The sequence below is a fragment of the Herpailurus yagouaroundi genome, unplaced genomic scaffold (genome assembly GCF_014898765.1).
Source record: "Herpailurus yagouaroundi ecotype Mexico unplaced genomic scaffold, PumYag 182, whole genome shotgun sequence".
Lineage (NCBI taxonomy): Eukaryota > Metazoa > Chordata > Mammalia > Carnivora > Felidae > Herpailurus > Herpailurus yagouaroundi.
Genome location: NW_024412413.1, coordinates 10,584,453 through 10,609,051, shown reverse-complemented (window position 1 = coordinate 10,609,051; position 24,599 = coordinate 10,584,453). Strand labels below are relative to the sequence as shown.

The 24,599-nt window shown below is 58.9% G+C and overlaps 1 protein-coding gene and 2 long non-coding RNA genes across 3 annotated transcripts in view; 1 reads left to right on the top strand and 2 right to left on the bottom strand.

Annotated features, from left to right (window-relative positions):
- Positions 1-24,599, top strand: part of TRIOBP (TRIO and F-actin binding protein) — a 52,235-nt gene that overhangs the window by 18,328 nt on the left and 9,308 nt on the right. Inside the window, 11 exon segments of the mRNA XM_040490883.1 lie at positions 1,464-1,578; positions 2,232-3,116; positions 5,103-5,180; positions 5,751-5,828; positions 8,040-8,177; positions 17,241-17,297; positions 19,727-19,795; positions 19,924-20,013; positions 20,323-20,432; positions 21,891-22,410; positions 23,064-23,174. Of these exon segments, the coding sequence (XP_040346817.1) occupies positions 1,464-1,578; positions 2,232-3,116; positions 5,103-5,180; positions 5,751-5,828; positions 8,040-8,177; positions 17,241-17,297; positions 19,727-19,795; positions 19,924-20,013; positions 20,323-20,432; positions 21,891-22,410; positions 23,064-23,174 (2,251 nt within the window).
- LOC121040377 (uncharacterized) lies at positions 40-4,944 on the bottom strand. The gene is made up of 3 exons (XR_005795255.1): positions 4,888-4,944; positions 881-997; positions 40-452 (listed from the first exon to the last, which is right to left on the bottom strand). It is a non-coding gene; the product is annotated as an uncharacterized LOC121040377 (long non-coding RNA).
- On the bottom strand, positions 10,320-11,796 carry LOC121040378 (uncharacterized). Its single transcript, XR_005795256.1, has 2 exons — positions 11,718-11,796; positions 10,320-10,658 (listed from the first exon to the last, which is right to left on the bottom strand). It is a non-coding gene; the product is annotated as an uncharacterized LOC121040378 (long non-coding RNA).

Genomic DNA, 24,599 nt, shown 5'->3' with positions numbered 1-24,599 from the left:
TCTGAAACAGGCTCCAGGCTCTGAGCTGTCAGCACAGAGCCCGACGCAGGGCTTGAACTCATGGACTGCGAGATCATGACCCGAGCCGAAGTGGGCCGCTTAACCGACTGAGCCACCCAGGCGCCCCGAGTCAGTCTCCTTCTAAGAGCTGCTAAAATCTCAACGGATTTTATGGGTCTGGTTCTAATGACATTGGAAAAGCTGTAAGACCACCCCAAAAATGCCAAATTCATATATATGTATTTTTTTCTACTCTCCAAAGTGTCCGTGGAGTTTCCGTGCAGTTCCCAAGCCAGAGGCAGGCCGAAGGCAGGCCTGGCTGCGCAGAGGTCCCCCTTCCTTCCCTTTTGGCTGGCTTGGGGGAGGCCTGGCACTGAGTGGTCTCTTTCAGGCTTCCCTCATGTCAGCCGTTAGAGACCCAGCTCCCTTGGTCAATTTAGATGAAGTCAGACCTGTTGAAATAAAGTTCCACCGGAGTAGTTGGGTCTTTGCTTTTGATGACCTTACCTACGGGAGGGGAGAGGTGTGCCCGGATTCTGTTTGGTTCCTACCTCTCAGGTCACGTTAAATATTAACAGCCACGGCTACCAATTATTAAGCAAGACGGTGGACTGAAACCAGGGACTTTTTACAGCTTAGAGGTTATCTTCATTGGACTGGGCAACCGTGCCTGAAGTCCAGGTGCCTTAGAAGTGCCACTTGCGTGGACAGTTTGTGTTGGTCTTCTCTGGAATTGTAGAGGATGTTTCTTCCTTCCGACCTTGCTAAGAGCTCCTTTACTGACAGCTCAGATGGCCTGGAGTGGTCAAGGCTAGGTGCCGGAACCCTCTTGGTTATGGAGGGGGGAAGAAAAGACAGGTCTGGGAAATCCAAAACCCACCATGTAGACAGGCAAAGGGCAGAAAGGATGGGAAGTGGGGGCACATTACACTCTGTATCTCCCGCCCCCACCTCACCGGTTGTGTGAGACAAAGTGGGGTGGTCAAGTGCTTGGCACCTGGAACATAGAAAGTGCTCAGTAAATGTTTGCTGTTCCGATCATGTGCGCACAGTGCCTGGTACACAGTAGGTGCTCAATAAACCTTAATTCCCACAAAGGCCCGTCTAACCTTTATCTAGGGGTGAGTGGTGGACTGCTGGTGGGGTGGGAGTCAGAAACAGGAGGTCCTGAGTGAGGCGGGAGGCAGTCAAGACCAAGGCGAAGCCCCCTACCTGTGTTTACCCCTTTTTCTCACTTCACCCCATGAGGTGGGTAGATTAGAGCCATGTCAACCCTCCTCATTTTTCAGAAGGGGAAACTGAGAACCTGAGAGGATCATCCCTTACTTAAGGCCCTTCAACCAGCTCGTGGAGGGTCCCTGGATCTCCCACATCTCCTGCCGCCGTTGGGGGCGGGAGTAGAGGAGCCGGGATGCTGGGACAGTCCCAAGGGCCCTCAGAGGGGCGGCTGCATTTGCTCATAGGAAGTCCGAGGCGCCGGGGGCCTTCCAGGCCCGGGACGAGGGGCGGTCGCAGCGGCCCAGCCAAGGTCAGAGCCAGCTTCTCCGAAGACAGTCCAGCCCTGCCCTCAGCAGGGAGGTGAGCACTGCCAGTCTGCCCCGGGCCCCTGCACCCCCCCCCAAGGTGGCAGGCAGGCGGTTCGAGAAGGGAGGTCCTTTGTGAAACGATCAGAGTCCCAATCGCGGGTGTCCAGCTTCCCCCGACCAAAGAGCCAGCAGCTCTTAGCAAAATTGAGAAGGACCCCAAATTACTGTCTTAAAGAGGGCCCTTCCGTGCTGGCCCCTTCCTTCATTAGACACCTGCTATCTCGAAAAGTTTTCAGGGAAAGCCGCAGACGCATCAGTCCAGCTCTAAGGGCTATCTCTTCCTCGCTGGGGATTTGGATTTTTAAAGAAACTCTTAGAGAGCAGGGCCTGACCCAGTGGCGTGGGGTGTTGGTGGTGGGAGTTCTGGCACCTGCTAGCCCAGGGTGGAATCGATATCTCGGGGAGGGGGGCACGGGGGAGCCCGGAAAGTAAGCAGCATTTTGAAGATCTCTTTCTGAAAGTGAGGAGACTGGGTGAAAGGGAAGAGCTCACACCCCCAGGGAGGAAAGACCCTAGGTGCTTTGCGGCCCGCTTTCATCCAGCCTGCTGTGAGGACACAGCCTGCCTCGCCCCAGTTTCCTGTACTGGAGAGAGACTACCCCGTCAGGGTTCTGGAGCGCCACGCACCCCCTCACTTATCCTCAGGTAACCAAGCCCCTTGCGAAGCAGGCAGAACCGGCCCGGCGGAGCCAAGCGGAGCCCCCTCATCCCAGGAGCCCCGAGAGGCGGCCTGAAGGGGACCGGAGGCTCCAGGGGTCCTCGCTGCCCCCGAGGACATCAGCCCGGACCCCTGAGAGGGAGCGGCGGCCAGAAAGATCTCTGGAAAGTGGCCGGGCAGGCCCAAGACAGCCTCCGGGGGGCCGGCAGAGTCAGGAGGAGTCCCCAGGTGCCCAGGGCCCTCACAGACACCTGGAGAGAGGCTGGGACAGCCTGCCAGAGCTGTGTCCTCACCAGCCCACGAGCCCCCCGGAGAGCTCCAGGGTAGGCCCCGAGACGCCCACCACCACGGGCCGGGGTGCTGAGGGAACATGCCCACATCGGCATAGCCCTGAGAGGCGACCCGAGCTTGACTGGAGGGACCTCGTGGGCCTCCTCGGGGCACTCCGAGAGGGGGCCTGGGCCTGCATGGAGGCGTCGACGCTCGCCTCCCGTCTTCCCAGGCTAGACTGGGAAGGCCTCCTGGAGCTCCTGCAGGCCCGGCTGCCCCGCCAGGACCCAGCTGGACACGGGGGTACGCTGGCCACTGCTTCGGGGCCAGAGGTGGCTTCCCCAGCCACGAACGGTACCCTGGAGCGAGAGCGACAGGGCCAGCCTGACGGCTGGGTGGAGGCCACCCTAGTCAACGGACAGAAAGCTGGGCCGTGGCCCCAGAGCTCTGCCCAGCCACCCAGCCCTGACTACGTCTCCACCCAGTGGCCAAAGACCAAAGTGACACGTGGACCGGAGACCTCGACTATGGCTAGTCTGGAGGAGATGGGCCAGCCAGGGAGCAGGAGCCCTGCAGAGGGTCCCAGCTTGCCAGAGTGGGAGGTAAGTCAGTGTCACATCCAAGGGGCAGCCTGAAAGTCAGCCTCACCCGGACAAGTGCACACCTTCCGAGGCTCAGCCCTAATCCCTCCTCCCGACCAAAACTTTTCCGACCGCCTCCGCAGTGATACTGACCAACATTTACTAGATGCTAAGCCCCGGTCTGAATGTTTTGTGGGTGTTTTCCTCATTCAATTTCCATAGCAACCTGATGCGAAAGGCACTGTTTATTTACAGATAAGGAAACTGATACTCAGAGAGGTTAAGCCACTTAAGATCACACAGCTAGTAAGGGCTGGGGCAGGGGTGGACCGCTTCAAGCAAGGTGCTCTTGACCAGGCATTCTCCCTTCCTGGCTGCACAGTCCTTGGCTTGTGTTGCCTCTGATGGCTCTTACCTGACCCTGGCTGGGACGGCAACCAGTGTGGTCAAGTCCCCCTGACTTCCCTGCTGTATTCTTTTTTTTTTTTTAATCTTTATTTATTTTTGAGAGAGAGAGAGAGAGAGAGAGAGAGAGAGAGAGAGAGAGACAAAGCACGAGTGGGGGAGAGGCAGAGAGAGAGAGGGAGACACAGAATCCAAATCTGGCTCCAGGCTCTGAGCTGTCAGCACGCAGCCCGATGTGGAGCTCGAACTCATGAGTGGTGAGATCATGACCTGAGCTGAAGTCAGACACTCAACTGACTGAGCCACCCAGGCGTCCCTCCCTTCTGTATTCTAAGTTCCTCAAACATAGGACAGTTTCACTTACCCCTTTCTGGCCCCTATAGCTCCTCTCGGGCACAGAGAAGAGGTTGTACAAATGCTCATTGGGTTGAGTTGAGTGCTAAGACAGGCTACTTAAACGAGGGCCTACTATGTGCAGGTCTGGGGGCCTGGCACATAGTAGGAGCTCACCAAGTCCCTTGCCTGCCTCCTTGGCTCAGGGGCAGGGTCACAGGGTCGGTGGTACTCTGGTGCTGCCCGGAGCGTCTACCTGAAGATGGTTGGGTGGGGAGAGGGTCCTGGAGGCCGAGGCCGGGCAACCTGGCCTCAGCCCACTGGGAATGCAGCGTGTGGTTTGGGCACCCGGCCTCTCTTGCCCTGGTCTTACCCCGTAAAATGGGACCAACTTCTTCCCTCATAGGTACCCACTGGCGTGATATGGAGGCTCCTGCTCGTTCATCCAAGCCCCCTCACTTCCTTGATGTGCAGCCCAATGCTGCCTCCCTCCTGGATGACAGGGGAGGGTTTCCAGTGTGCCGGGCCCTGGGCTTGGTGTTTTACGTGCTTTGCCATCTATATGCCTCAGCCTGATCCGAGGCTCAGCCTTAGTCCGCCATTTGCCGGAAGTCACACATGTATACGTTGTGAGAAATCAGATCAAACCTTTAACTCCAGAGCCCGTGCTTTTAACGGCCATGTTGGTGAAGCCTCTGAGCCCATGGCCATACTGGGGAGTCCCCTTCCCTGTATTTCCCTGAGGCTTTTATCAATCTATTCTCTAGTCAACTCAATGCACAGACCCGAGATTTGCAGAGATGAACCAGCTTGGTCCTACCCTCCTGGTCAAAGGGGGGCTGGGGGGCTTGGAGCCCCCCCCCCCCAAGAAGCTGCTGTCACTGGGGCTCCAGTTGGCCACCCTCTATGAAAATCCTTGGCATGGCTTCCTCCTGGCCTTCCTTCTGGCCGGCTCTCTACTGAGCCGGCTGCAGAGCTCTCCAGGGGCATCTCCCCGCCTTTGCACATGCTGTTCCCATTGCCTACGACGCTCTTCCCTTCCCTCTTCACTCACCAGACACTTGTTCGTCGTTCAGGTCTTAGATCAGGTGCCCTGTTCTGAGGTCCCCTCCCCGAACAGCCACCCCACCTCGGGGTTGGTAATGTTTCTCTTCTGGGCTTGGTGGTCCTGCTGCCCTCCATCTGGTCACACTCAGCTGTCATTCCTCCTTAAGAAAGATGAGCTGCGTGAGGGCAGGGGCTGTGCCTACTTTATCTCTGCACTTCTAGCCCCTGGCCAGACACACGGGAGGAGCTCAGCCCCAATGGATGAGTGATCGGTGCCTGCAAGACGCAAATGGAGGATGGGTGGGTTAGCGGGGCGGCGGGGGGGTGGGGGGGGTGGGAATGACGGATGAATGATGGACGGCGGATGTGTAAATGGGTGATGGACAGATACACAGATATGATAAATGGTAAAAAGATGCTGGATGGAAAGTTAGATGGGTGAGGGTGGAGCGGATAACAGGTGTCGGATAGATAATGTTTGCTTGGCTGATAGATGGGGCGACGGATGGGTTGATGGATGAACATGAGCGGAACATGAACGGATGGTTGGGTGGTGTGTGGAGAGGTAAACGTGGAATACGGATAATGGGTGGCGAATGGATGTTGTGTGGGTTGAGAAAGGATACTTGGCTGCAGGATGGATGGGTAGACCATGGATACATAGAGGCTGGATGTATGAGTGGGATAACGGATGCTGGGTGGGTTAGTGAGTGGAGAACGTAAGGCAGACGTTGGACCGTTGGATGGACAATACATGGGTCTATTGATGTTGGATGCTAGGTAGATGTTGGATGGATGGGTAAGAAGGCGGATATGTGAACGGAACCTGGCGAATAACCTGGGCTAAGCTTTGTTCCTTCTTACCTCCAGTTCCAATCAGAGGAGCCTGAGGAATCAGAACCAAGCAAAGGCCGAGACTCACTGACCGACCAGAAGCAGGCAGATTCGGTAGTTGGGTCATGGGTGTGGGCGCACAGGGAGGTGAAGGGGAAGGGAAATCAGGTTGGAGGCGGGCTGAGGTCCTCTGATACGCTCTAGGGTCGTCCAGACCGGGGTTGGCTCTGCCATGGGGGTCATCTGTGTGCATGGTAGGGCCTTGAGAGAGGGGCTCCGGGGGGGGGGGGGGGGGGGGGGCCCCGGGCCGCAGAGCCACCTTTTGGCTTGGGGACCCGGGGCAGGTAAATGATCCGGGGGTCAGAAGCCTGGGCCTCTGCTTTTGACTTGCTAGGACGCCCTGAAAAGTCGCTCCCGTTTTTCTGGGTAAATGGCAGTTTGAGCCTGATGGTCTCTGAAGGTAAGGTCCTGGTTCTGGAGGGCTGGGCAGACCGGGAGAAAGCGTAGGGATTCCAGGAGCTGGAGCCAGAGAACCGCTGAAGAGGGCCGAGGAGGTGCGGCAGTCAGCTGAGCCTGGACGGTCTCCAGGATCCCCGGGGCGGGAGGGATGTGTGCAGGGGGTGGGACCCAGCGAGGCTGCTGGAAGGCCGGGCAGCAGCTGGAGCACAGCGCTGTGCGCCGCCCCCCTCCCCTCCCCACAACCTGCCAAACAGACTGTTCTCATCACCCTCAGCCTCCAGAGAGGTGAGGTCAGAGCTGACAGCCTGGGGCAGGAGGCAGGGAGGAGACGGGCCGCTTGGGGCTATGCTTTCCTCATCCTGCTCTGGTTCCGCTGTTTCCGGGTGCTGCCTCCAGAAAAGAGAGTGAGAGGGGGGCATCTGCCTGGCAGCCTGGAACCCCCATTCTGGCCCTGCCGCTAATCAGAGCTGGGGCGATTCTGCCCAGGCCCTCATTGCAGAGGAGGAAACAAGGGGCAGGAGCGTCATCCCAGGTCACACCAGCCAGGCAGCGGCTGACCTCAAATTAGAACCTGGGGCTCAGGACCCCCATCCCGCAGTCCCGGTGCTGCCTGGATGTTGCTTCCCGGCTCTGTCCTGACCCGCCGCGTGGCCTCCTGAGGCAGCGGCAGGACTCTAATTGCTTGGTGGCCAGTCTCCCCGTCGGTGAAAGGGGAGGAGACAGAGGACTGGTCACTAAAGGCGCTTCCAGCTCTCACAGGGGCTCTGGCAACTTTGCTTCTTCCTCTTTCTGGGTCATTTCTTCATACTTCCTGGGGCCAGAGCTTCGTGAACGAACCGGAAATAGCAATATAGGGGTCCCCCTCTAATCTCCACGAAACGGGCCCATCCCACCAACGTGGAAACCTCTCAGTCCATCCCCAGGCGGCCTGGATTGGTCAGAGCTGGTAACTGCCTCGTTCGTTTGCTCGCTCGTTCGTTCATCCATTCATTCATTCATTTATTCACGTACGCTTAGTGAGCGCTTCCTGCTTGCCTGGGTGTGGGCCAGGAGTAAATTGGAGCGCGTGGAGCTCCTGGTCCAGTGGCCGGGGCCCTGCTGGGGGAATGTGGTGGCAAGGTGGGGAGCGGACTCCTTCCCCCCAAGCCCTTACACCCCACCGACAGATAAGCTCTGGACCCCGAAGAGTGGGGACCCCTGGGCTCTGGCCTACCTCTCTGCCAGTAAGCTGCTATGGGACTTTGGGTAAATGCTGCTGCTTTCTTGGGGCCTGTTTCCCCAACAAGGGTGACTGCAAAGGGGGTGCATCTGGGGACCTTGCCGGGAGTGGCTGCAGAAGTCTGTCATTCCTTCCTTTCATAAAATGGGGAGAGTAGGCGGACGCGGGATAGAGATCAGGGGCACTTGTGTGACCTCTTGGTGCCACACGGGTTGACGCCGTGGGGAAGATGGGCCCAGAGGTCTTCTACCTTGAGAAACTGGAAATATGTAGTTATACGTCAGTCTCTCGATGATTTAACATTGGAACCTAAGGCAAAACGATCTGAAAACCCTACGCAGGCTGAACGCACGTCTGGGGCGCGTCCTCCCCGCCTTCCTACTGGCCACCTGTGGTTTGGCTTTAGGGGGTGAAGTGCACGCCCCCAAAGGTGCTGAGCCCCAAGAGCCCTATCAGCCAAACACCCCGTAGTGTGAATGAGTTAGTTAGCAAGTTCCTTTCTTGGCAACTCTGTGAGATAAGAAAGATGAGAGCCCTGGGCCTTCCAGGTAGGCATGGCAGAGTAGGCAGGGGAGACTGTAGTCAGAGACCCCCCCCCCCATCCCACCAAAGGGACCTGGGGGCCAACACTGGACCCTGTTTGACAGGCAGACAAGAGGCCAGCGGAGGGCAAGGCTGGGAGCCCACTCAAGGGCCGACTGGTGACCTCATGGCGGATGCCCGGGGACGTTCCCACGCTGTTCAATCCGTTCCTGCTGTCTCTGGGGGTCCTCAGGTGGCAAAGGGTAGGCTGGCTCCAGCGGGGTGGGAGGGATGAGGGTGGGAGAGAGGGGGACGGGAGGAAGGAGGTTGGCGTTAGTCAAAGGAATTGGGGCTCCCACACGAGAAAGGAGAATCCCACCTCCAGGACGGGGCTGGGGCTGTTTTCCGTTTTCAGGGTGAGGGGGGGTTGAATAATCTATACAGCTGAAAGCGGCCAAGCAGCAACTGAGCCAAGGGGAGTCAGGTTGGGGGGAGGGAGGGAGGGATGGCCTGAGGGGGGGCTCTGGGATTGCAAAGTGTGTCTCAGACCTGGGTCTCAGCCAGTTTCACAAACATCTGGCATTACGTAACCTACCCCCTGCCCAGAGAGGGCTGTAAACACTCAGGCCTCTGGTTCAGGGTTTCCTCAGGGGCAGGGAGGGCAGGCAGCTGTGACTCGCTTCCTCCTGCCCCCTTCGCAGCAGAGAGAAGGGGCCTGGTCTCTCCAGGGGCCACTGGCAGGCGCGCGGGGTCTCTTCTCTTGTCGACAGGATGACTCCTGTACCCTCTCGTTGGCTCTGGGTCCAGCCCGAGGCTGGGCACGTTAGAGACAGTGTACCCACTTTGCAGATGAAGGGACCGAGGCTCAGGGAGGTGAGCTGGAGTTGCACGGCTCGGGTTGAGGGGAGTCGGCCTCCTGCTGATTTTCCTCATTCTTAGATGAGAGACTGGCTGCAGCTAACCCACCCCACGCCTCAGTTGCCACATCTGTTTAATGGGGCAGAATCTATAGCGATGCTCAGGGCTGCAGAGAGGGCTCGGGGAGATCAGGAGGCACAGAGGTGTGACGGTTGGGGGCGTCCACACACTAACTTTTCCCACCCGCTTCCTAACTTCCGCTCTGCTGCTCTTTGGGGGTCAGGGCACTCGGGTGATGGGACAAACACGGTTATCTGGGCAGAGTGGTACCTTCGAGCCACGGGCGGGAATTACCTTGTCACACTAACTAAAGGTCACCAACATGCAGCTGGTCTGGCAGGAGGGAGCAGGGAAGTCCCTGGTGGAGAGAAGGGGAGAGAAACGGGGAAAGGCACCTGGGACAATGGTGCTGGTGATGATAACCAGCATGTATTTGGCACCTAGTTTGTGCTCAGCTCGGTGTTCGGTGCGTGGCCTGCCTGATTGCGTTTAATCCTCACCCCCGGGGCATACGAAGTATGGTCCGTGTCGTCCGTCTTACAGAAGGAAATGAAGGGCGCTGAGGAAAAACACGACTTGTTCTAGGTCACACAAGGGGCAGAGCTGAGATGTGAACCCTCCCATCTCTGGGCATCCTGATCTCCAAGCCCTCCCTGCAGCCCCGAGAATCCCCACAGATTTTTTTCCCCGTTAGGCAGATGCGGTAACTGAGGCTGAGCCGTTTTCTCATCTGGGAATGAGGCAAATCAAGAGCTACGGGACGCAACTGCCAGCGGAGTCTCCCAGACGGTTACTTAGAGCAGCTTCAAACATCTCTTGGGGCGGAGGGTGACATCGCTCTCCAAGGTGAAAGGCCAGGAAACCTGGGCTTGAGTTCTGTCTCTAAGTTGTACGGCTTTGGGACGTTGTGGCCCTCTCTGAGCCTCATGCTGCTATCCTCAGTAGAGTCAAGTTTAACAACGGTTGGATGGATGGATATACCCCCAAGTTTGGTGGCTCTGTTTAATAACTCACTCCTGGGTCCCGGAGTCAGTCCCATCTCTGTCCCACTAGGACAAGATGTGGCAAGGGAGTCATTTCTCCATTTGTGCATTCGCTCATTTGACCTATGTTTACTGAGGACCTACCGTGGACTCCGAGATCTAGGCAAAAACACTCTGTGCCCACAAGAAGCTCAGTTTGGTGAGGACACTGACACGTAACTGGTTAGAACACAGTGTGGTCATCGTTTTAGTGGCGGAATGTCCAGATGCAGGGAGCAGCGGACAAGGAGTTTCTACCTCTGGGCTGGGGGCACCCTGGCTTCCTTTCGATTGAGACCTGGAGGGTGAGAAGGAATTTTCCGGGCAAACGATCATTTGGAGAGAGGGGAAGGAGGGGCGGGGGGGTGGGGGGGGAGGGCGGAGTGTATGTGTGTGTCGGGGCACAGAGGACAGGAAGAGAAGCTGTTCCAGACCCTGCAGAGAACAACATGTGCCGTCCCATCTGAGGTACAAAGGACCTGGTTTATTCTGGGAATTCCCAGCAGTCCAGTGTTGTGTATCCCTAGCATGTAAAACGTGTGTGGGCAGTGATGGAGGACAGCAGGCAGGGGTCAGATTCTGATGGCCGCTGACCGCCTGCAACAAGAATGCAGAGCTGATCTATTAGCACTGTTGAACTTTGAGCAGGGGAGTGAACTGATCGCTGGGTTGAGGGCACTGAAAGAGGAGTCCCCGAGGCCAGGAAACCAGCAAGGAGGCTGGTCGGGAGCCACTGGACCAGGGCACGGGTGGTGGTAGGGGAGGTCTTCTGTTGATTAACTCACTCTCCCAAGGACCAAATGCCTAAGTGAGGTAGAGGGGAGAGCGGGAAAACTCAGCACGTGGAGACAGGAAGGCCGGTGTCTAGAGGATGATAGGCTTATCCTTGGCCTCATGTCTCAGGGTGGAGGAGAGACACCCGGGGGGAAATGCCAGGAAAGAACTTCAGCCCCTGGCCCTCCATTTCTTTACCTGGGAAATGGGGAGAGCAATTATAGCTATGAAAGCAATAATGTCTGAACCCCAAACTGAGACGGCAGAAAATTGGAATGGCAGTTACTCCAAGCTCCCCTGCCTCCCCACCTAAAAACAGCTGACTAAGGATAAAGGGGACGTTCTAGGGGGGGTGACTTAAATTAACAATTAATCCTTACCGGAACATCAGGCGATAGTAGCCTTCTCCCCTTTTACAGAGGGTGAAGTTGAGGCCCAGAGAGGGTAAGTAATACTTTGCTTCAGGTAACTGCAGGGTTTGAATCACCATGCCACACAAGCAACCACTGCATTTTCAACAAATTCCACGAAGGTCCCTCCTCTGCTAGGAAGCTCAGATGAGCTCCTGCGGGCGAAAAGGCCTCTTACAAACGGCCAAGTGCTGGGAATGTGAGAAAAGTGTGTACGCCCACATCCCAGAACCCAAAATGGGGTTCTCAAGCCGAGAAAGACCCGCTTGTAAGGAGGGGCCATTTGGAGAAGGTCCTACCATTCCAGAACTCGCTTTGTGCTTCGATTACGCGCTAGGAATCCCGTCTCTTCTTACTGTGTGACCTTGGCCAAGTCGGCTCACCTCTCTGAGCCTCTGTTTTCTCATTAGTAAAAGGGGGACAAGGACACCTCCCTGTCAGGTCTGTGGTGAGGACGAAATTAGATTACATAGGTCATGAGCGGGGCTCGGCGAGTGGGACCTGCTGAGTTTTAGTACTGGCTGCATTGCCCACGTCTCCGTCAAACCGAGGCGCCGAGCCCTTGGTGAGTGGACCCAGCGCTCGGTCCGGCGGCTCGCGGGAGCCACCGCTGGGCGACTGGGTGCCACACCCGGCTGTCCCCGCCCAGCACTCCCGCGCCGGGGCCCGACCGAGTCACCTGCACGCAGGGTCCTTCCTTCCTCCCAGCGCGCCCGGGGCGGGAGCCCGGCCCTCGACTCCCTCCGCCCCCATCCGCCGGCCGCGACCGCCCTCGCGCGCCCGTCCCGTCGCGGCAGGCCCCGCCCCCGTCCCGTCCCGCGCTGCCATTGGTCCGCCCGCGGCCCCCGCGGCTGTTTGTCCCGGCTGCCTCGCCGCCCATTGGCCCTCCCGGGTCCTCCCAGGAAGTTTGAAAAAAAAAAAAAAAAAAAGTTTTATGGGCGGATGGAAGGGGCCGGGGCAGCGCCGGGGAAGGGAAGGGCCGGAGGAGCGGCGGCGGGCAGCCGAGAGGGGCGGCGGCGGCGGCGGGATTCCCGCGCCGCTGGGCCCGGCCCGAGAGCCCTCTCCACTTCCCTGCCTCCTGCTCCCGCCGCCCCGGGGCGCCGCCATGACGGTGAGTGCACCCCCCCACCTCCCACCCCCGGGCCAGCCCTTCTGCGCCCCAGGCCGGGAGGAGAGTGACGGCCCGAGCCCCAGCCGAGCCGCTCCCCTCCTGGGCACCCCCTTCACCTCCCGAAGGCGAGAGGAGGTCTCGGCCGGAAGACAGGGCGACCCCAGCGGCCCCAGCTGGCTGTTCTGCCTCGACTTCCCCCAGCCTCCTCCTCACCTTTCCGGACTAGGAGCCCCGGCGACCCCGAGGAAACGGGAACTCCCTATCTTGGGCAGTCTCCTCTCCGCCTACTTTTGTGGGACCAGTCACGGACAATTTCTGATGGCCCTTTTCCACCACCCCTCCAGCCCCCTCGCTGAAGACCTGGCCCGATTCTCCCAAGCTGCCAGGCCCGTAGGGACTCCCAGGGCTCCGGGCAGTGGGAGGAGCGGAGAAGGGCCTGGCCTGGGTCTGGGGTCTCGCCCAGGGCTGGAGAGGGGCGCTCCCCGGCTCGAATGGGTCGCGCTGATCCAGGCCTGGGAGGACTGCCTACCCGCATGGGCGCCCGAGGTTGAGTGGGTGAGAAGGGGCCGCCCCGTCCCACCCCGTCCGGGAGCCCGTCCTGGGATTTCCGAAGTGGCACGACGCCGTGTTCTCCTCGGCTTGCCACTTCGCAGCAGCACTGGGGCCTTGGCTCGGAGCAAGCCCACGAGTGGGGTGGGGGACACGATGGCAGAGATTTGTCTTTCTCTTGGGGATAGGCACTACTCCGGTTACATCAATACCTATGCCTTAATGATCATACTGAGCCTCGCAACTGAGTGGGCCTTTATTCCCATTTTAGAGTTAGATAACCCGCCGCTTGTTGGGGGGGGGGGCGGTGGTGAGTTGCCCGAGTCTACCCTGAACGTAAAGGAACGAGGAGCCTCTTTTCAGGTCAGTCTGGCCCCTTGACCGTGATGTTCTGGAAGAGGAGGGGCGGGGCTGCTTTTGGTTTCTGGCTAGAGCCTTAGGGAGGCTCTGACAGCCTTGGAGGGTGGGGTGATGGAGTGGAGCACGGTGCGTGTGCGCATGCGCACATCCCCTTTCCTCAAGCTAGTGGAGACCCTAAGAAGTGGGCTGGGCTGCTGGGGGTGGGCCCTCAGGGCCCCTGCCCCTAAGAGTGTGATGACCTGGCCGCTGCTTGGACTTCCTCGGCCTCCGCACATCCTGCCACCTCCCTGCTGGCTCTTCCTGTCGTCAGCAGCCTCCCTTTGGTCAGAGAGCCAGAGGGATGTGGGGGGAGGAGCTGAGTCAGTGTCCTGGCCGCCCACCCCCAGGCCCCAAGCCCTTGGCCCGGGGAGGGTGGTTGCATTGCCTACTGGGTGCCTGCCAGATCCTGAATTGGGTGCTTTCATGCTACCAGAGTTGATCCTCTAAGGATGATTGTAACAACCCGTCTAACAGATGAGACCACTGAGGTATAGACAGGGGAAGTGACATGCCCCAAGTGACATAGCTCGGCCTGGGCTGAGCCAGCATTTGTATCTAGGTCTGCCCCAGTTTTCTCGCTGGGGCCAGATAAGAAATGTACACAGCTGCCTCTCTTGAGAAAGCCCATGTTGAACGTGTGGGGGCACTTGAAGGAGGGACAGCATATCCCTGTGGTGCGAAGGGGCTTTCCAAAGGAAGATGCCCAGCTGCGATTGTAGGGCTTTATCAGGTGGAAATGGACGGAGGGAGGGAACAGTGTAGACAAAGGCTGGTGGTCGCGTTTGGGGAGTGGTGACAACATAGAAAGGGGACCTGGGAAGGAAAGCCTCCAGGGCCAGGAGAAGCGGTTTAGGCTTTGGTCAGGGACACTGGGGAGCCAAGAAAGGTTTTGGAGCAGAGAGGCGGCTCATGATCACCACTGACGGTGCTTTCTGGGTTCATCATGGCTGCCTTCATGCCTGAGCCTGCCCCAGCCTGGTGTCCGTCCTGGGCCTCTTCACACCCTTTCCCTCTCTCCTGACCTCTAGCCCTGAGCTCAGAGAGCTGCAGGAAGCAAATGGTACAGTGGCCGCGAATGGGTAAATGCCTAAAGGCCTGGAGTCAAGATCTCTTCCACCTCTTTTTGCCTTAGCCCTGTGTAGCCCTGCCCTTGGAGCCTCATTCCCTAAGCCACCGCCTGGCATCAGATTATATACCCGTCCCTTGTTTATTGTCTGTCTCCTGAGTTCCACCAGGGCAGGGGCCACATCTCCCAATCGCAGCTGATTTCCTGGCCTAAAACAGTGCCTGATGTGTTTTTGTTTTTTTTTTTTTAATTTTTTTTTTTTTTACAAACATTCCCTTAGCCTCTTGGTCCTGGAGGGTGAACAGCGCATGTCCCTAATGGAGTTGCTTCCACTCTAGCCTGTGAGGGATAAGTAACTGGCTTCACGATAATCACAAATGCAACAGAGGCTGTGGGAGGGCAGCTGCCATGGGTGTGTGTTGTGTGCAGGGAAAGGGGCCTCAGAGGTGGCAATTAAGTTGGGTCTTAAGGCGCGGGTAGGGGTTTGCCTGGTCAACGGAGGAGGAGGAAGCCTGGTACGTAAGCGGAGGACTCGGGCTGGTGCGGAGGGGCCTGGAGTCCCGCTGTGCCGGGGATCGGAGAGCATACGTGGTGATATAAAAACAGGGTTCCCTACACGAAGGGGAGGCCGGGCTGGGAGGGTGAGCTGCGGCCTCTGTGCCATCAGGCAGCTGGACCTTGGTTTGAAACCACCTGGAGCCATCCCTGGAGGTTCGGAGCCGACTCGGGACCCTAGGCCTTTTTGAGAGGCTCTGTGCTTAGAGGAGGCCGCGTCAGTGGTCCAGGCGGGTGGGAGGCAATGCTGAGCTGTGGCCGCGGCTGTGGCCATGGCCAAAGGAAGGAGAGGGCAGGCCGTGAGAGCTGGCCGGTACTCCTGAAGGGACAAAGGGAAAGTGAGCTGCCTTGGGTGGAGGGAGGGTGGCTGGGCCTGAGTGGAGGTGTGGCATGAGAGATTTAGACTAGCAGACCTCTTGACCCTGGACAGAGGTTCCCAGGTGACTGCAGGACCTGTCCCCCACCCCCCCCCCGCCCCGCTCCCGCCAGCAGGTTTAAAATCTCACATTGGCATCCTCCTCCCTCCAAGGTCACTGTGCCCATCTCGTACCTGACATGCTCGTAGTGTGTTTGTACCAGCTTCCAGAGGGTCACCGAGCTCCTCCACACGTAGCTCATTCAGCCCTCTCACAAAGCTTTGGGGATGGCAGGACCCCCACCCCCTGCACCCCTACCCCCAGCATCATTTGCTACATTAGGCAGCCAGGGCTCAGGGAGGGGAAGGTCACAGGGACCCCTCCTCCCCCCCCCCCCCCCCCGCTTCCCAGGCACCCCTTGGGGTCCCAGCCTGTCATTCTAGCTGGGGAGCCCTTGCTCAGCTCTGGAAGCCTATGGCTGATCCCTCAGCCCTGGCCCAGTCTGAATGGCCCGGTGGTCTGCTCGTCCTTCCCAGGGGCTTTCCCCTGGACAGCAAGGCCAGCTCTGTGGGCCATCCCAGATAGCCTGACTTCTCAGAGGCAGGGGGTGAGGGTGGAGACTGCCCCCAAAGCACAGGAATTTCGATCAGGAAGGTAAAGGGGGGGGGTGGGGGAGTGATATTTATTCAGCAGGTGTTTGCCGAGGCCTAGTCACCGTGGGCCAGACCTTGGGGGTCACCGGAGGTCCCGGTCTGAAGGGAGGTTACCCAGGTGACTCGGTGGCCCCGAGTGTAGCTGCCAATCTTCAGTCTTCGCTTGGGACCACCCCGGGCAGCCTCTGGCACTCGTGGGGAACAGGGTGAGGAAGAATCGAGAGAGACAGGGCAAACACAGCCCCAGGGTTTCCCAGCTCTGAGCCGAGCCTGGGTCCCCTCCCTCAGACAGGTATGCAGGGAGGGGCTGCCCTGCAGGGGTGGGGCTGCTGGCCTGCTGAGATCCAGGGGCCCTGGCTGCACAGCCTGGGCTGTGGCTGGCTGTGGATGTCCAGGCCCCTGGGCCAAGCCCCTCTTAGGCCACTTCCTCCACCTGAGGAAGAGGAGAGTGGGGAGGAAGGCGGGTCAGGGGAGGTGGCCAGGTCAGGTGGCTCCGGTTTCCAGCTGCTGTCTCTGCTGCCCACCCCACGGAGCCGAGCCGCAAGCTCCTTCCCAGGCAACCAGACACCTTGGCCTGGTGAGGCTGTGATGACGGTACTGATAGGTGGGCTCAGGGCCATAGCGACAGGTGGCCACCTCCTCCCTGCCCGCAGCTTGGCCCGCCCTGCTCTCCCCCCTGCCAGCGGGCAGAAGCTGACACTCTGCTGACGGACCAGGCCTTAGACACGAGAGAGAAGTCTGCCGGTGGGCAGGGAGGGTCAGGTGGCTGGCGCCCACCAGATGGGCGTGGCCAGAGAAACCACCCGGGGGAGCATCTGTTTCATCTAGGTGGGGGTGGGAGGGGGTACCTAGCTCACAGGCCTCTGGAACATGCAGCGGCTGGGAGCCCCCCGACCCCGGGGCCGCGCCCCCCTGGGCAGCGCCCGGCAGGTAGGGCTTGCCTCCACCGAAGTGGTATCTTCCTGGCCCTTCCAGAGATCTCTGACCCCACCCTGGGCCTGGCTCTATCTTTCAGAGTCTCCAGGGGACAAGGAAAGGGCAGGGCGGGGCTGGTTGGACCACAGGAGGGTCAGTGGGTTGGGGATCAGCGGGGGGGGGGGCTTTAAGGCATTTTCCTGATGGGCCTCCTGGCCTTGTCGGTGAGAGCGACTGGACAGTTTGCTCAGCCCTGCTGGTTCAGGCTGTTCTCAGAGCCCTCTGGGGTCTCTCTCCCGCTCTTTGGTGAGGAAGTAGGCTGGCAGGAGGGGAGCCTGGCCACCTGTGGTAGATGTGCCAGTCACCCTGCCTGCCGTCTTGGCTCTCAGAGGTTGTCGGGGACAGGGGCCAAGGCTATCTCAGTGGTTGGGGAGCCTGCCCGGATTTGGGGGTTACCTGGGCCCTCAGCCCCCTCTCCTGGCTTTCCAGGACCCCAGTCTCACAGGACTCAGGGGGCAGGATGGGTACAACACTCCTTCCCCAGCCCCAGTTGGTTCTCCACTAGGCCTAACTTATGTGCCTCCTTATCTCTCCATAGCCCGATCTGCTCAACTTCAAGAAGGGATGGATGTCGATCTTGGACGAGCCTGGGGAGGTAGGAGGGCTGCAGTCAGAGGGGAGGGCTTGGCCTGTGCAGCTTCAGTGCCCCAGGGGGTCTCTGGGGGCAGCCCAGGAGTCTGAGCTGCTTCCGCAGCTTGTCTAGGCCTCTAGAGAGCCTGGCCTCTGAGCGGAGGGGCGCAGGTGGGCTCAGAGTGGGCACCCTGAGGGCGGGCATTTCTCGTGCAGTCAGGGCGGGCCTTGGGCTGAGGGGGTGGGAAGCAGAGGCTACTGTCATCTTGGCCCCCTGGGACAGTCTGCAGGCATACAGGGTGGCAGGGGTAGAGGCCTCCTAGCCCCTCACGCCCTATGCCCCATCCCCTCCTCTCACCGAGAGCCCCCGGGCCCTTTCCCCTCTTGATGACCCTGACTGGGTCTGAGGGGTTCACAGAGATCGTCTGGCCTGAGACATTACAGATTCCCCAAGACTCAGCCATGCGGGAGCCTCTCCCTCCCCATTAGAAGTGGGTCTCAGAGCACAGGCTCGGAAGTCTCACCCACCTGGGGCTCCCCTGGTTACGTCCTCTGCGAAGGACTTAAGCGGAGTCTGTGAAGATGTTAAGTCCACATCTATGAAATGGGCATATGGATAATGAGGATTCTTTCCAGGGTAGACAGCAGGGTCAAAGAGGTCGGGCCGTGTAGGGTCTCTGCTATAGCTCAGCTAATGACCCTTCCCTGTCTCTAACGTGCCCATCACCAGGAGGGACAGCGGCCTGTCGCTGGCTCTGCCCTTTCAGCTGCCAGGCTGATGGAGTCTGGGAGCTGGAGCTGGCTTCCTGCCCGCTCAGCCTGGGAGGGGACGTCTCCCCACCCCTGTCCTGCATGCGCCCGTGGCTCGGGTCGGCACGCAGCCCGCATGCCGGGGAGGGCCCGGAGCCAAAGGGAATCTCATTGTGTTTCCTCCCCACATGTTTTATTCCCTCCAGCCCACAGCCTTCCGTTCCTGCTGCCTGCTCGCCAGTCCTCTGGTGGCTACGCTCCAGGCTCACACAAGGCCTGGCACCCTGCCAGTGACCCTTCCCAGCCTCCCCACCCAGGGTCTCTGGAGGGCAGAGATTACAGGCCCCACCCAGAGCTGGCCACTACTCATCTTCTTTCACAGGGTTTTGGAATGTCCGAGCTGGAAGGGCCCTGAGAGTTCAGCCAGCCCAGCCCCTTGGTGCACAGACAGGGGACAGGCCCACAAAGCTTACTTCTCCTCTGGGCCTAGTCATCGCTTCGGTAGACCCAGGCCTAGAACTTGGGCTGCCTAAGGCCATAGAACTCCATCTAGCTCCTCAACTGTCATAGACTAGGGAGGGATAGACACTTCCGATCTTCTTATCAGCCCTCCTTTACAAGTGCCAAGAGTGGAGCTCAGAGAGGCCGAGATACTTGACCAAAGACACACAGCTAGGGATAAAATCATTGTAATCTAGGTCTCTTGGAGGCTCAACCCCTATTTCTTCGGGGAGGCCATGTAGAAAGAAGTTGAAAGTGTCATCCCAGCACACCCCTGAAAACTTGCCATTTCTTGAGGAAAGAAGCCTAAATATTTGAAATAACAACGTGGATGGAGTTTGGTGATGTGGGGGAGCCCCCGGAGGGCTGAGGACTGGGTGATATGTGCTGACCCTGGTGGTGGGCGGACCTTGACTGGCATTCCAGTGAATGGCCAGAAGCCCAGAGGCGGGCTGAGCTTGGCACATTTAACATCAGGCTGTTGTGGTGCCCCTACCCTTCGCTGTGCGTCCTGCCAGCCCAGCGCCCGCCGGAGCAGAGAGCGGCACTGCAGAAAGGGGCCCAAATCATAAATGCGCAGATAACGCACTCACAAGCCGAACACGCGTGTAACCAGGAACCCGATCAAGAAACAGAACAGGACCAGTGCTCAGACACCTACCTCCCCCCCCCCACCCCAGGCCACCTTCCAGTCTTACTCTGGGAGACTTGTCCTTGGTTACTGAGGGGGTCCAGAGGGCCATGGGGAAAACGACTCGCAAAGCTCTGCTCCCTGACTTGCTAGGTGAATGGCCTTACACAGGTCACAGCCCCTTCCTGGTCTGCCCTGGGGCGGGGGCGGGGGGAGGTGTGCACTTGTAGGAGCCTTGGTGATCTTGATGGAGAGGGTCCGGAGGGCTATGTTGCTGTCAGCAAGTCAGAGAAGGGCTCCCAGGAGGACAGGGAAGGTGTGGTCACTGAGAAAAAGTCATCCCCTTTCACAGACGCTGCGCCTGGAAGGGCCAGGCTGCAAAATCTGGATTTTCTGACTCTTCTCTGTCCCCCTCCCCCCCGGCCCCCCAACAGGGCGGCTGAGGGGGCCGGGGCCCCCACGGTTGACCTGGCCAGACCCAGGACAGCTGTAGAGTGGTGCACGCACATACCCTTTCGTTCCACCCTCCCTGCCGCCCCGTCCCCTCGTTCACCGCCACGTCTCCTTCACAGTGGAAGAAGCATTGGTTTGTGCTGACAGATTCAAGCCTTAAGTACTACAGGGACTCCACCGCAGAGGAGGTGAGACAAAGTGGGGAGGCTCCCTGCCGCCATCAGGTGCTGGGGGTGGGGGGTGTCCCTGGGAGGGGCTTGGGGGGCCTAGGTGGGGAAAGTGGAAATTGTGGACCGTCGTGGCCTTCCCGCGGCAGGCAGATGAGCTGGATGGCGAGATCGACCTGCGCTCCTGCACGGATGTCACCGAGTACGCGGTGCAGCGCAACTATGGCTTCCAGATCCACGTGAGACTCGGGGCGGGGGGGGGCCTGATCGGGGGTGATGGGCTTCCCTCGTTCACCTATAGCCCCTGTCCTCAGAGCTAGTCAGAAGCTCTGCCGCCGGCACTTTGCGTGTCTGGGGAGACCCCGGCTATCACTGGGGCTGAACGCTGGGGAGACCTTGGAGCCAGCTGGCGGAGGGGAGCTCATCCCCAGGCGCAGGACCTCAGATGCCCTCCTGGGGGGGACGGGCCACCCTCCCCGGGGGTGCACGGTGGCGAGGGAGCGGTGGGGCTGGCCGTGTGGCAACCTGCCCGTGGGGTGGACTTGCAGACCAAGGATGCTGTCTACACCTTGTCGGCCATGACCTCGGGTATCCGGCGAAACTGGATCGAGGCTCTGAGGAAGACCGTGCGGCCAACCTCTGCCCCGGATGTCACCAAGTATGTGCCGAGCTGGAGCGGGACCTTGAGGGAGGCGCTTCCTCCTGCATCCCTGAGTGGGGTTCTGGCACACGCGAGAGGGCCCCGCGGCTGTGCCTCCCGGGCCTCAGTTTCTCCATCAACAAAATGGAGAGAGGGCAGTGAGCGTTCTTGGCACCCCCCTGAAGATACTTTGAGGATTTGAGGTTTGACTGCCATGCCTTTGTATTCTGCGACATCCTGAAAGGTGGGAAGGGGCTTTGACTCTTTGGAGAAGATGCCAGTGAGTCAAAGACACCCCCCTCACCCCCCTCCGCTACATCTAAGCCTGTTAGGCAGAGGGTGTCTGGATGGGGAGCTCACCCTCTGGAGGTGACTAGAGGGTAGGAGGGCTGAGTAAGTTGGTGGCAGAACCCGCATACAGTGTGAACCCTAGCCGCCTGTGCGGGGGGCGGGGAATTGTAGCTGTGGGACAGCAGGAACAGGGTATGGTATCGGGAGGCCCCCGGCACGAGCCCCCCAACCTGGCCACACCTTGGCTATTCGGCGTCCGGCCAGTGACTTACTTGTCTGAGTTTCACATTCCGTATCTGTCACGCTGAGTGTGGCCCCTCCTTCACCTGAGGGATGTGCCCAGGAGCCCTCTGTAGACTCTGCAGGTCTATGCAGCCTGACCGTTACTTAGTCTGTAGTCTCAGCTGCTGTAACAAAGAAGCCCCAAACACAGTGGCGTAAATAAGGGAGAGATTTCTTTCTCTCTCCAGAACAATCCAGAGGTGTGCCCTCCAGGCCTGGTGGGGCAGCTCCGTGGCCCACGACTCCCACCTTTGGCTCTGTCCTCACGGAGTCCCAGCCAGGGGCCAGGCCAGGGCACGTTTGGTCCTGGAAAGGGTACCGCCTCTCACACCACTGGGCAGAATGTAGTCACGTGGCCCCACAGCTGCACGGGACGCCGGGAGGCGTAGTTTTTGCCTGGGCAAGTAACGGAAGAAGGGGCCGACTGCCACTGTTCGTGCTCTGTGCACCCAGAGGTCACTGTTCACCCCCTCAACCGTGACCGTGGGCATCTTCCCCTTTCCACTGTGAGCCTCTTGAACCCAGGACCCTGCCTCAAACCGCACCTTTGTAATAACACTTTGATCAGCCTTGGCGAAGGGCTTGCGGTTGCTTTAGGCACATTCACTCGCCTAGTGCTCACGTCCATCCTGTGAGAGGCACCGCTGTCCCACGTTACAGATGCGGTCACTGAGGGTCAGGGAGGGAAGCCAGCTCTCCTGGTCCCTCTGCTGCTAAGCGTTGGAGCTGGGATGGTTCCCAGGGTCCTTTAATGATGAATCTCTAGTTGTAACCTCTAGGTTGGGTTGCTTCCCCCACCGGGGTCTGTCCCCGGGCCCTGGCACACGGGTGGCGCTCCAGAAGCGCAGGCTTGGGGGCTGAGCGTCACACGTCCCTCCTGACGGGGCTCTGCTGGCACCCTAGGCTCTCGGACTGCAATAAGGAGAACACGCCGCACAGCACCCAGAAGGGCTCCCTGAAGGCGGGGGAGCAGCGGGTGGGCTCTGAGGTCATCGGTCGGGGCGGCCCGCGGAAGGCGGACGGGCAGCGGCAGTCCCTGGACTACGTGGAGCTCTCCCCGCTGACTCAGGGCTCCCCGCAGCGGGCCCGCACCCCGGCCCGCGCTCTCGACCGCCCGGCCAAGCAGGAGGAGCTGGAGCGGGACCTGGCGCAGCGCTCCGAGGAGCGTCGCAAGTGGTTTGAGGCCACGGACGGCAGGCCCGTGGAGACGCCGACCGGCGAGGCGCCGCGCCGGGGCCTGGGGGCCCCCCTGACCGAGGACCAGCAGAGCCGCCTCAGTGAGGAGATTGAGAAGAAGTGGCAGGAGCTGGAGAAGCTGCCCCTGCGGGAGAACAAGCGGGTGCCTCTCACCGCCCTGCTCAACCAAAGCCGCGGGGAGCGCCGCGGGCCCCCGCGTGACAGCCACGAGGCGCTGGAGAAGGAGGTAGGCATCCCGGCCGGCCTCGGGGAGCCCCCTCGCCCCACCAGCGCCCCGCCTGTCCCTGCCGTCGCGCTGTGGCATTTATCTTGCATTCCTAAAGTGACGGGAAGCTCACCCCTGATTCACCGTGTGGTGCCCCAGACTCCCGTGAACCGGAATCTTGCTTCCTGGACCTCCGTGTTTTCTTGTTTTGGGGTGTTTTGTTTTTTTTTCCCCTCCTTAGTCTTGTCCTCCGCAACCAAAGAGAAGGGGAGAGGAGGGAGAGAGCACTTATTAGGCATCTTCTGAATACCTCGTCCTAGGCCTCCTTTACCTACATTGGCTCATGTAACCCTCACAGCGGTCGCGTGGTCCCAGAGGGTAGACCTTGTCCTGATTGTCCTGGCGGGAAACTGAGGCTCAGACGTTTCCCTGCCGCCTGCGGGGATAAATATCTGTGATCACAGTGTCCTGCTCCCAACCCCGTTTAGTCTTCTCTGGGACAAAGTTCTCCTGGGTCACTGACCTGGCCATCCAGGAAAGTGCTGGAATGTCCCCTTGGCCTGCATTTCGGCCGCGGGCCACCTCCCTTTCTCAGACCCAAAGCTCCTCACTGCCTGCCACCAGACCCTTGCCGGCTTCCAGGTTCCCGCTGACCTCGCCTCCTCCCCCTCTAGGTCCAGTCTCTCCGCGCCCAGCTGGAGGCATGGCGCCTTCAAGGAGAGGCCCCTCAGAGTGCACCCAGGCCCCAGGAGGACAGCCATATCCCCCCGGGCTACATCTCGCAGGTGAGGCCGGGGGGCTGTTTTGTGGGGGCTCGGGGCAGGTTTCTGGTTGCCGTGGCTTCAGAGAACAGCTAACGTTCTGGGAGCGTAGCGGAACCCGTGTGAGGCATCTCGTATGCGTCCTCGTATTTAATGTACCCAGCGGGTAGACGTGATCACTGTGCCCATTTTACAGACAAGCCACTGAGCTATGAGAGGTTATGGGACTTGCCCGAGGTCAACTGAGCTGCAGATGTCAGAGGTGGGACTTGAGTTCGGTTCCGGCTGACTGCAGAGCCTGTGTGTGAGCCCCCATGGGACGTTCTGCACGTGGACCCCTTCTCCCACACCACCCTGGGGAAGGAGGGCCGGTGGGGAATGGGATCCCCAACGGGCAGGCCCCCAGGGTCACTCCCTAAGCACAGAGAAATCCTGCCCGTGTTTACCAGGCCAAGGCCCGCGGGATGTGGGACCCTCCAGTGGCCCCCAGGGGACACTCCGTCTGCCTGGGACAGTGGTCTGGTAACCGTTTGACAGAAAAATCCATGTGTATGTAAACACATACACACTAACGTACGTTTACCGTAAATTTTACTGATCGAAAGGATGTGTAGGACACAGTGTACAAGTACAAAATATATAACTTTTATTGTGAATTCCACACATATAGCACATTGCCTTTTCTCAGAATTGACTGTGACTTTCATTGGTTTTTCCGAACGCTTGTATGCACAGCTAACTGACAAGCGAGTGTCATTCTGCCGTGCATGTTGGTTGACAGTTTGGTTTATGTTCACGAGTAAAACAAAAAGACATCTGTCAAACCTCTAGTTGGTCAATGTCACTTGCAGCTTCTTGGCCGAATTGGAGAATAGTTTTTTCTTTTGAGAATATCCCATCTAGAGTTATTTTCTCAGGTCTGTGTTCTAGTGACAATGTGATGGTCGTAGATGTGGCACGCTGGGAAGTTGAATCTGCATTATTAGCGTTTTCTCATCCCTCACTTAAGTCAGCAAAACAATAAATCAAGCCCTGACGTGCAGTGTTCACCAATTTCCGTGGTGTAAATACTCCCACTGTGGCCGATGTCCCTGAACACCGAATCGGGAAGATACACGTGCACAGAATTATAGAGCGTTTCCACCCTACAAGATACAGAAGATGTAAATAAACTCAAGAGCACAGGAACACCTGGCTGGCTCAGTCGGTGGAGCGCGGGACTCTTGACCTCGGGGTCTTGGGTTCGAGCCCCACGTTGGGTGTAGAGATTACTTAAAAATAAAATCTTTAAAAGCAAAACAAAACAAAAAAACCTCAAGAGCATAAACAATAATAAAATGCAGTGAAATAATTAGGAAGTGATGAATGAGTATCACCTTTGTTTTTAATGTAGTTAATTGTAAACGTATATACTTTAACTTTTAAAATGGCTGCGCTTAATCGTGTCAC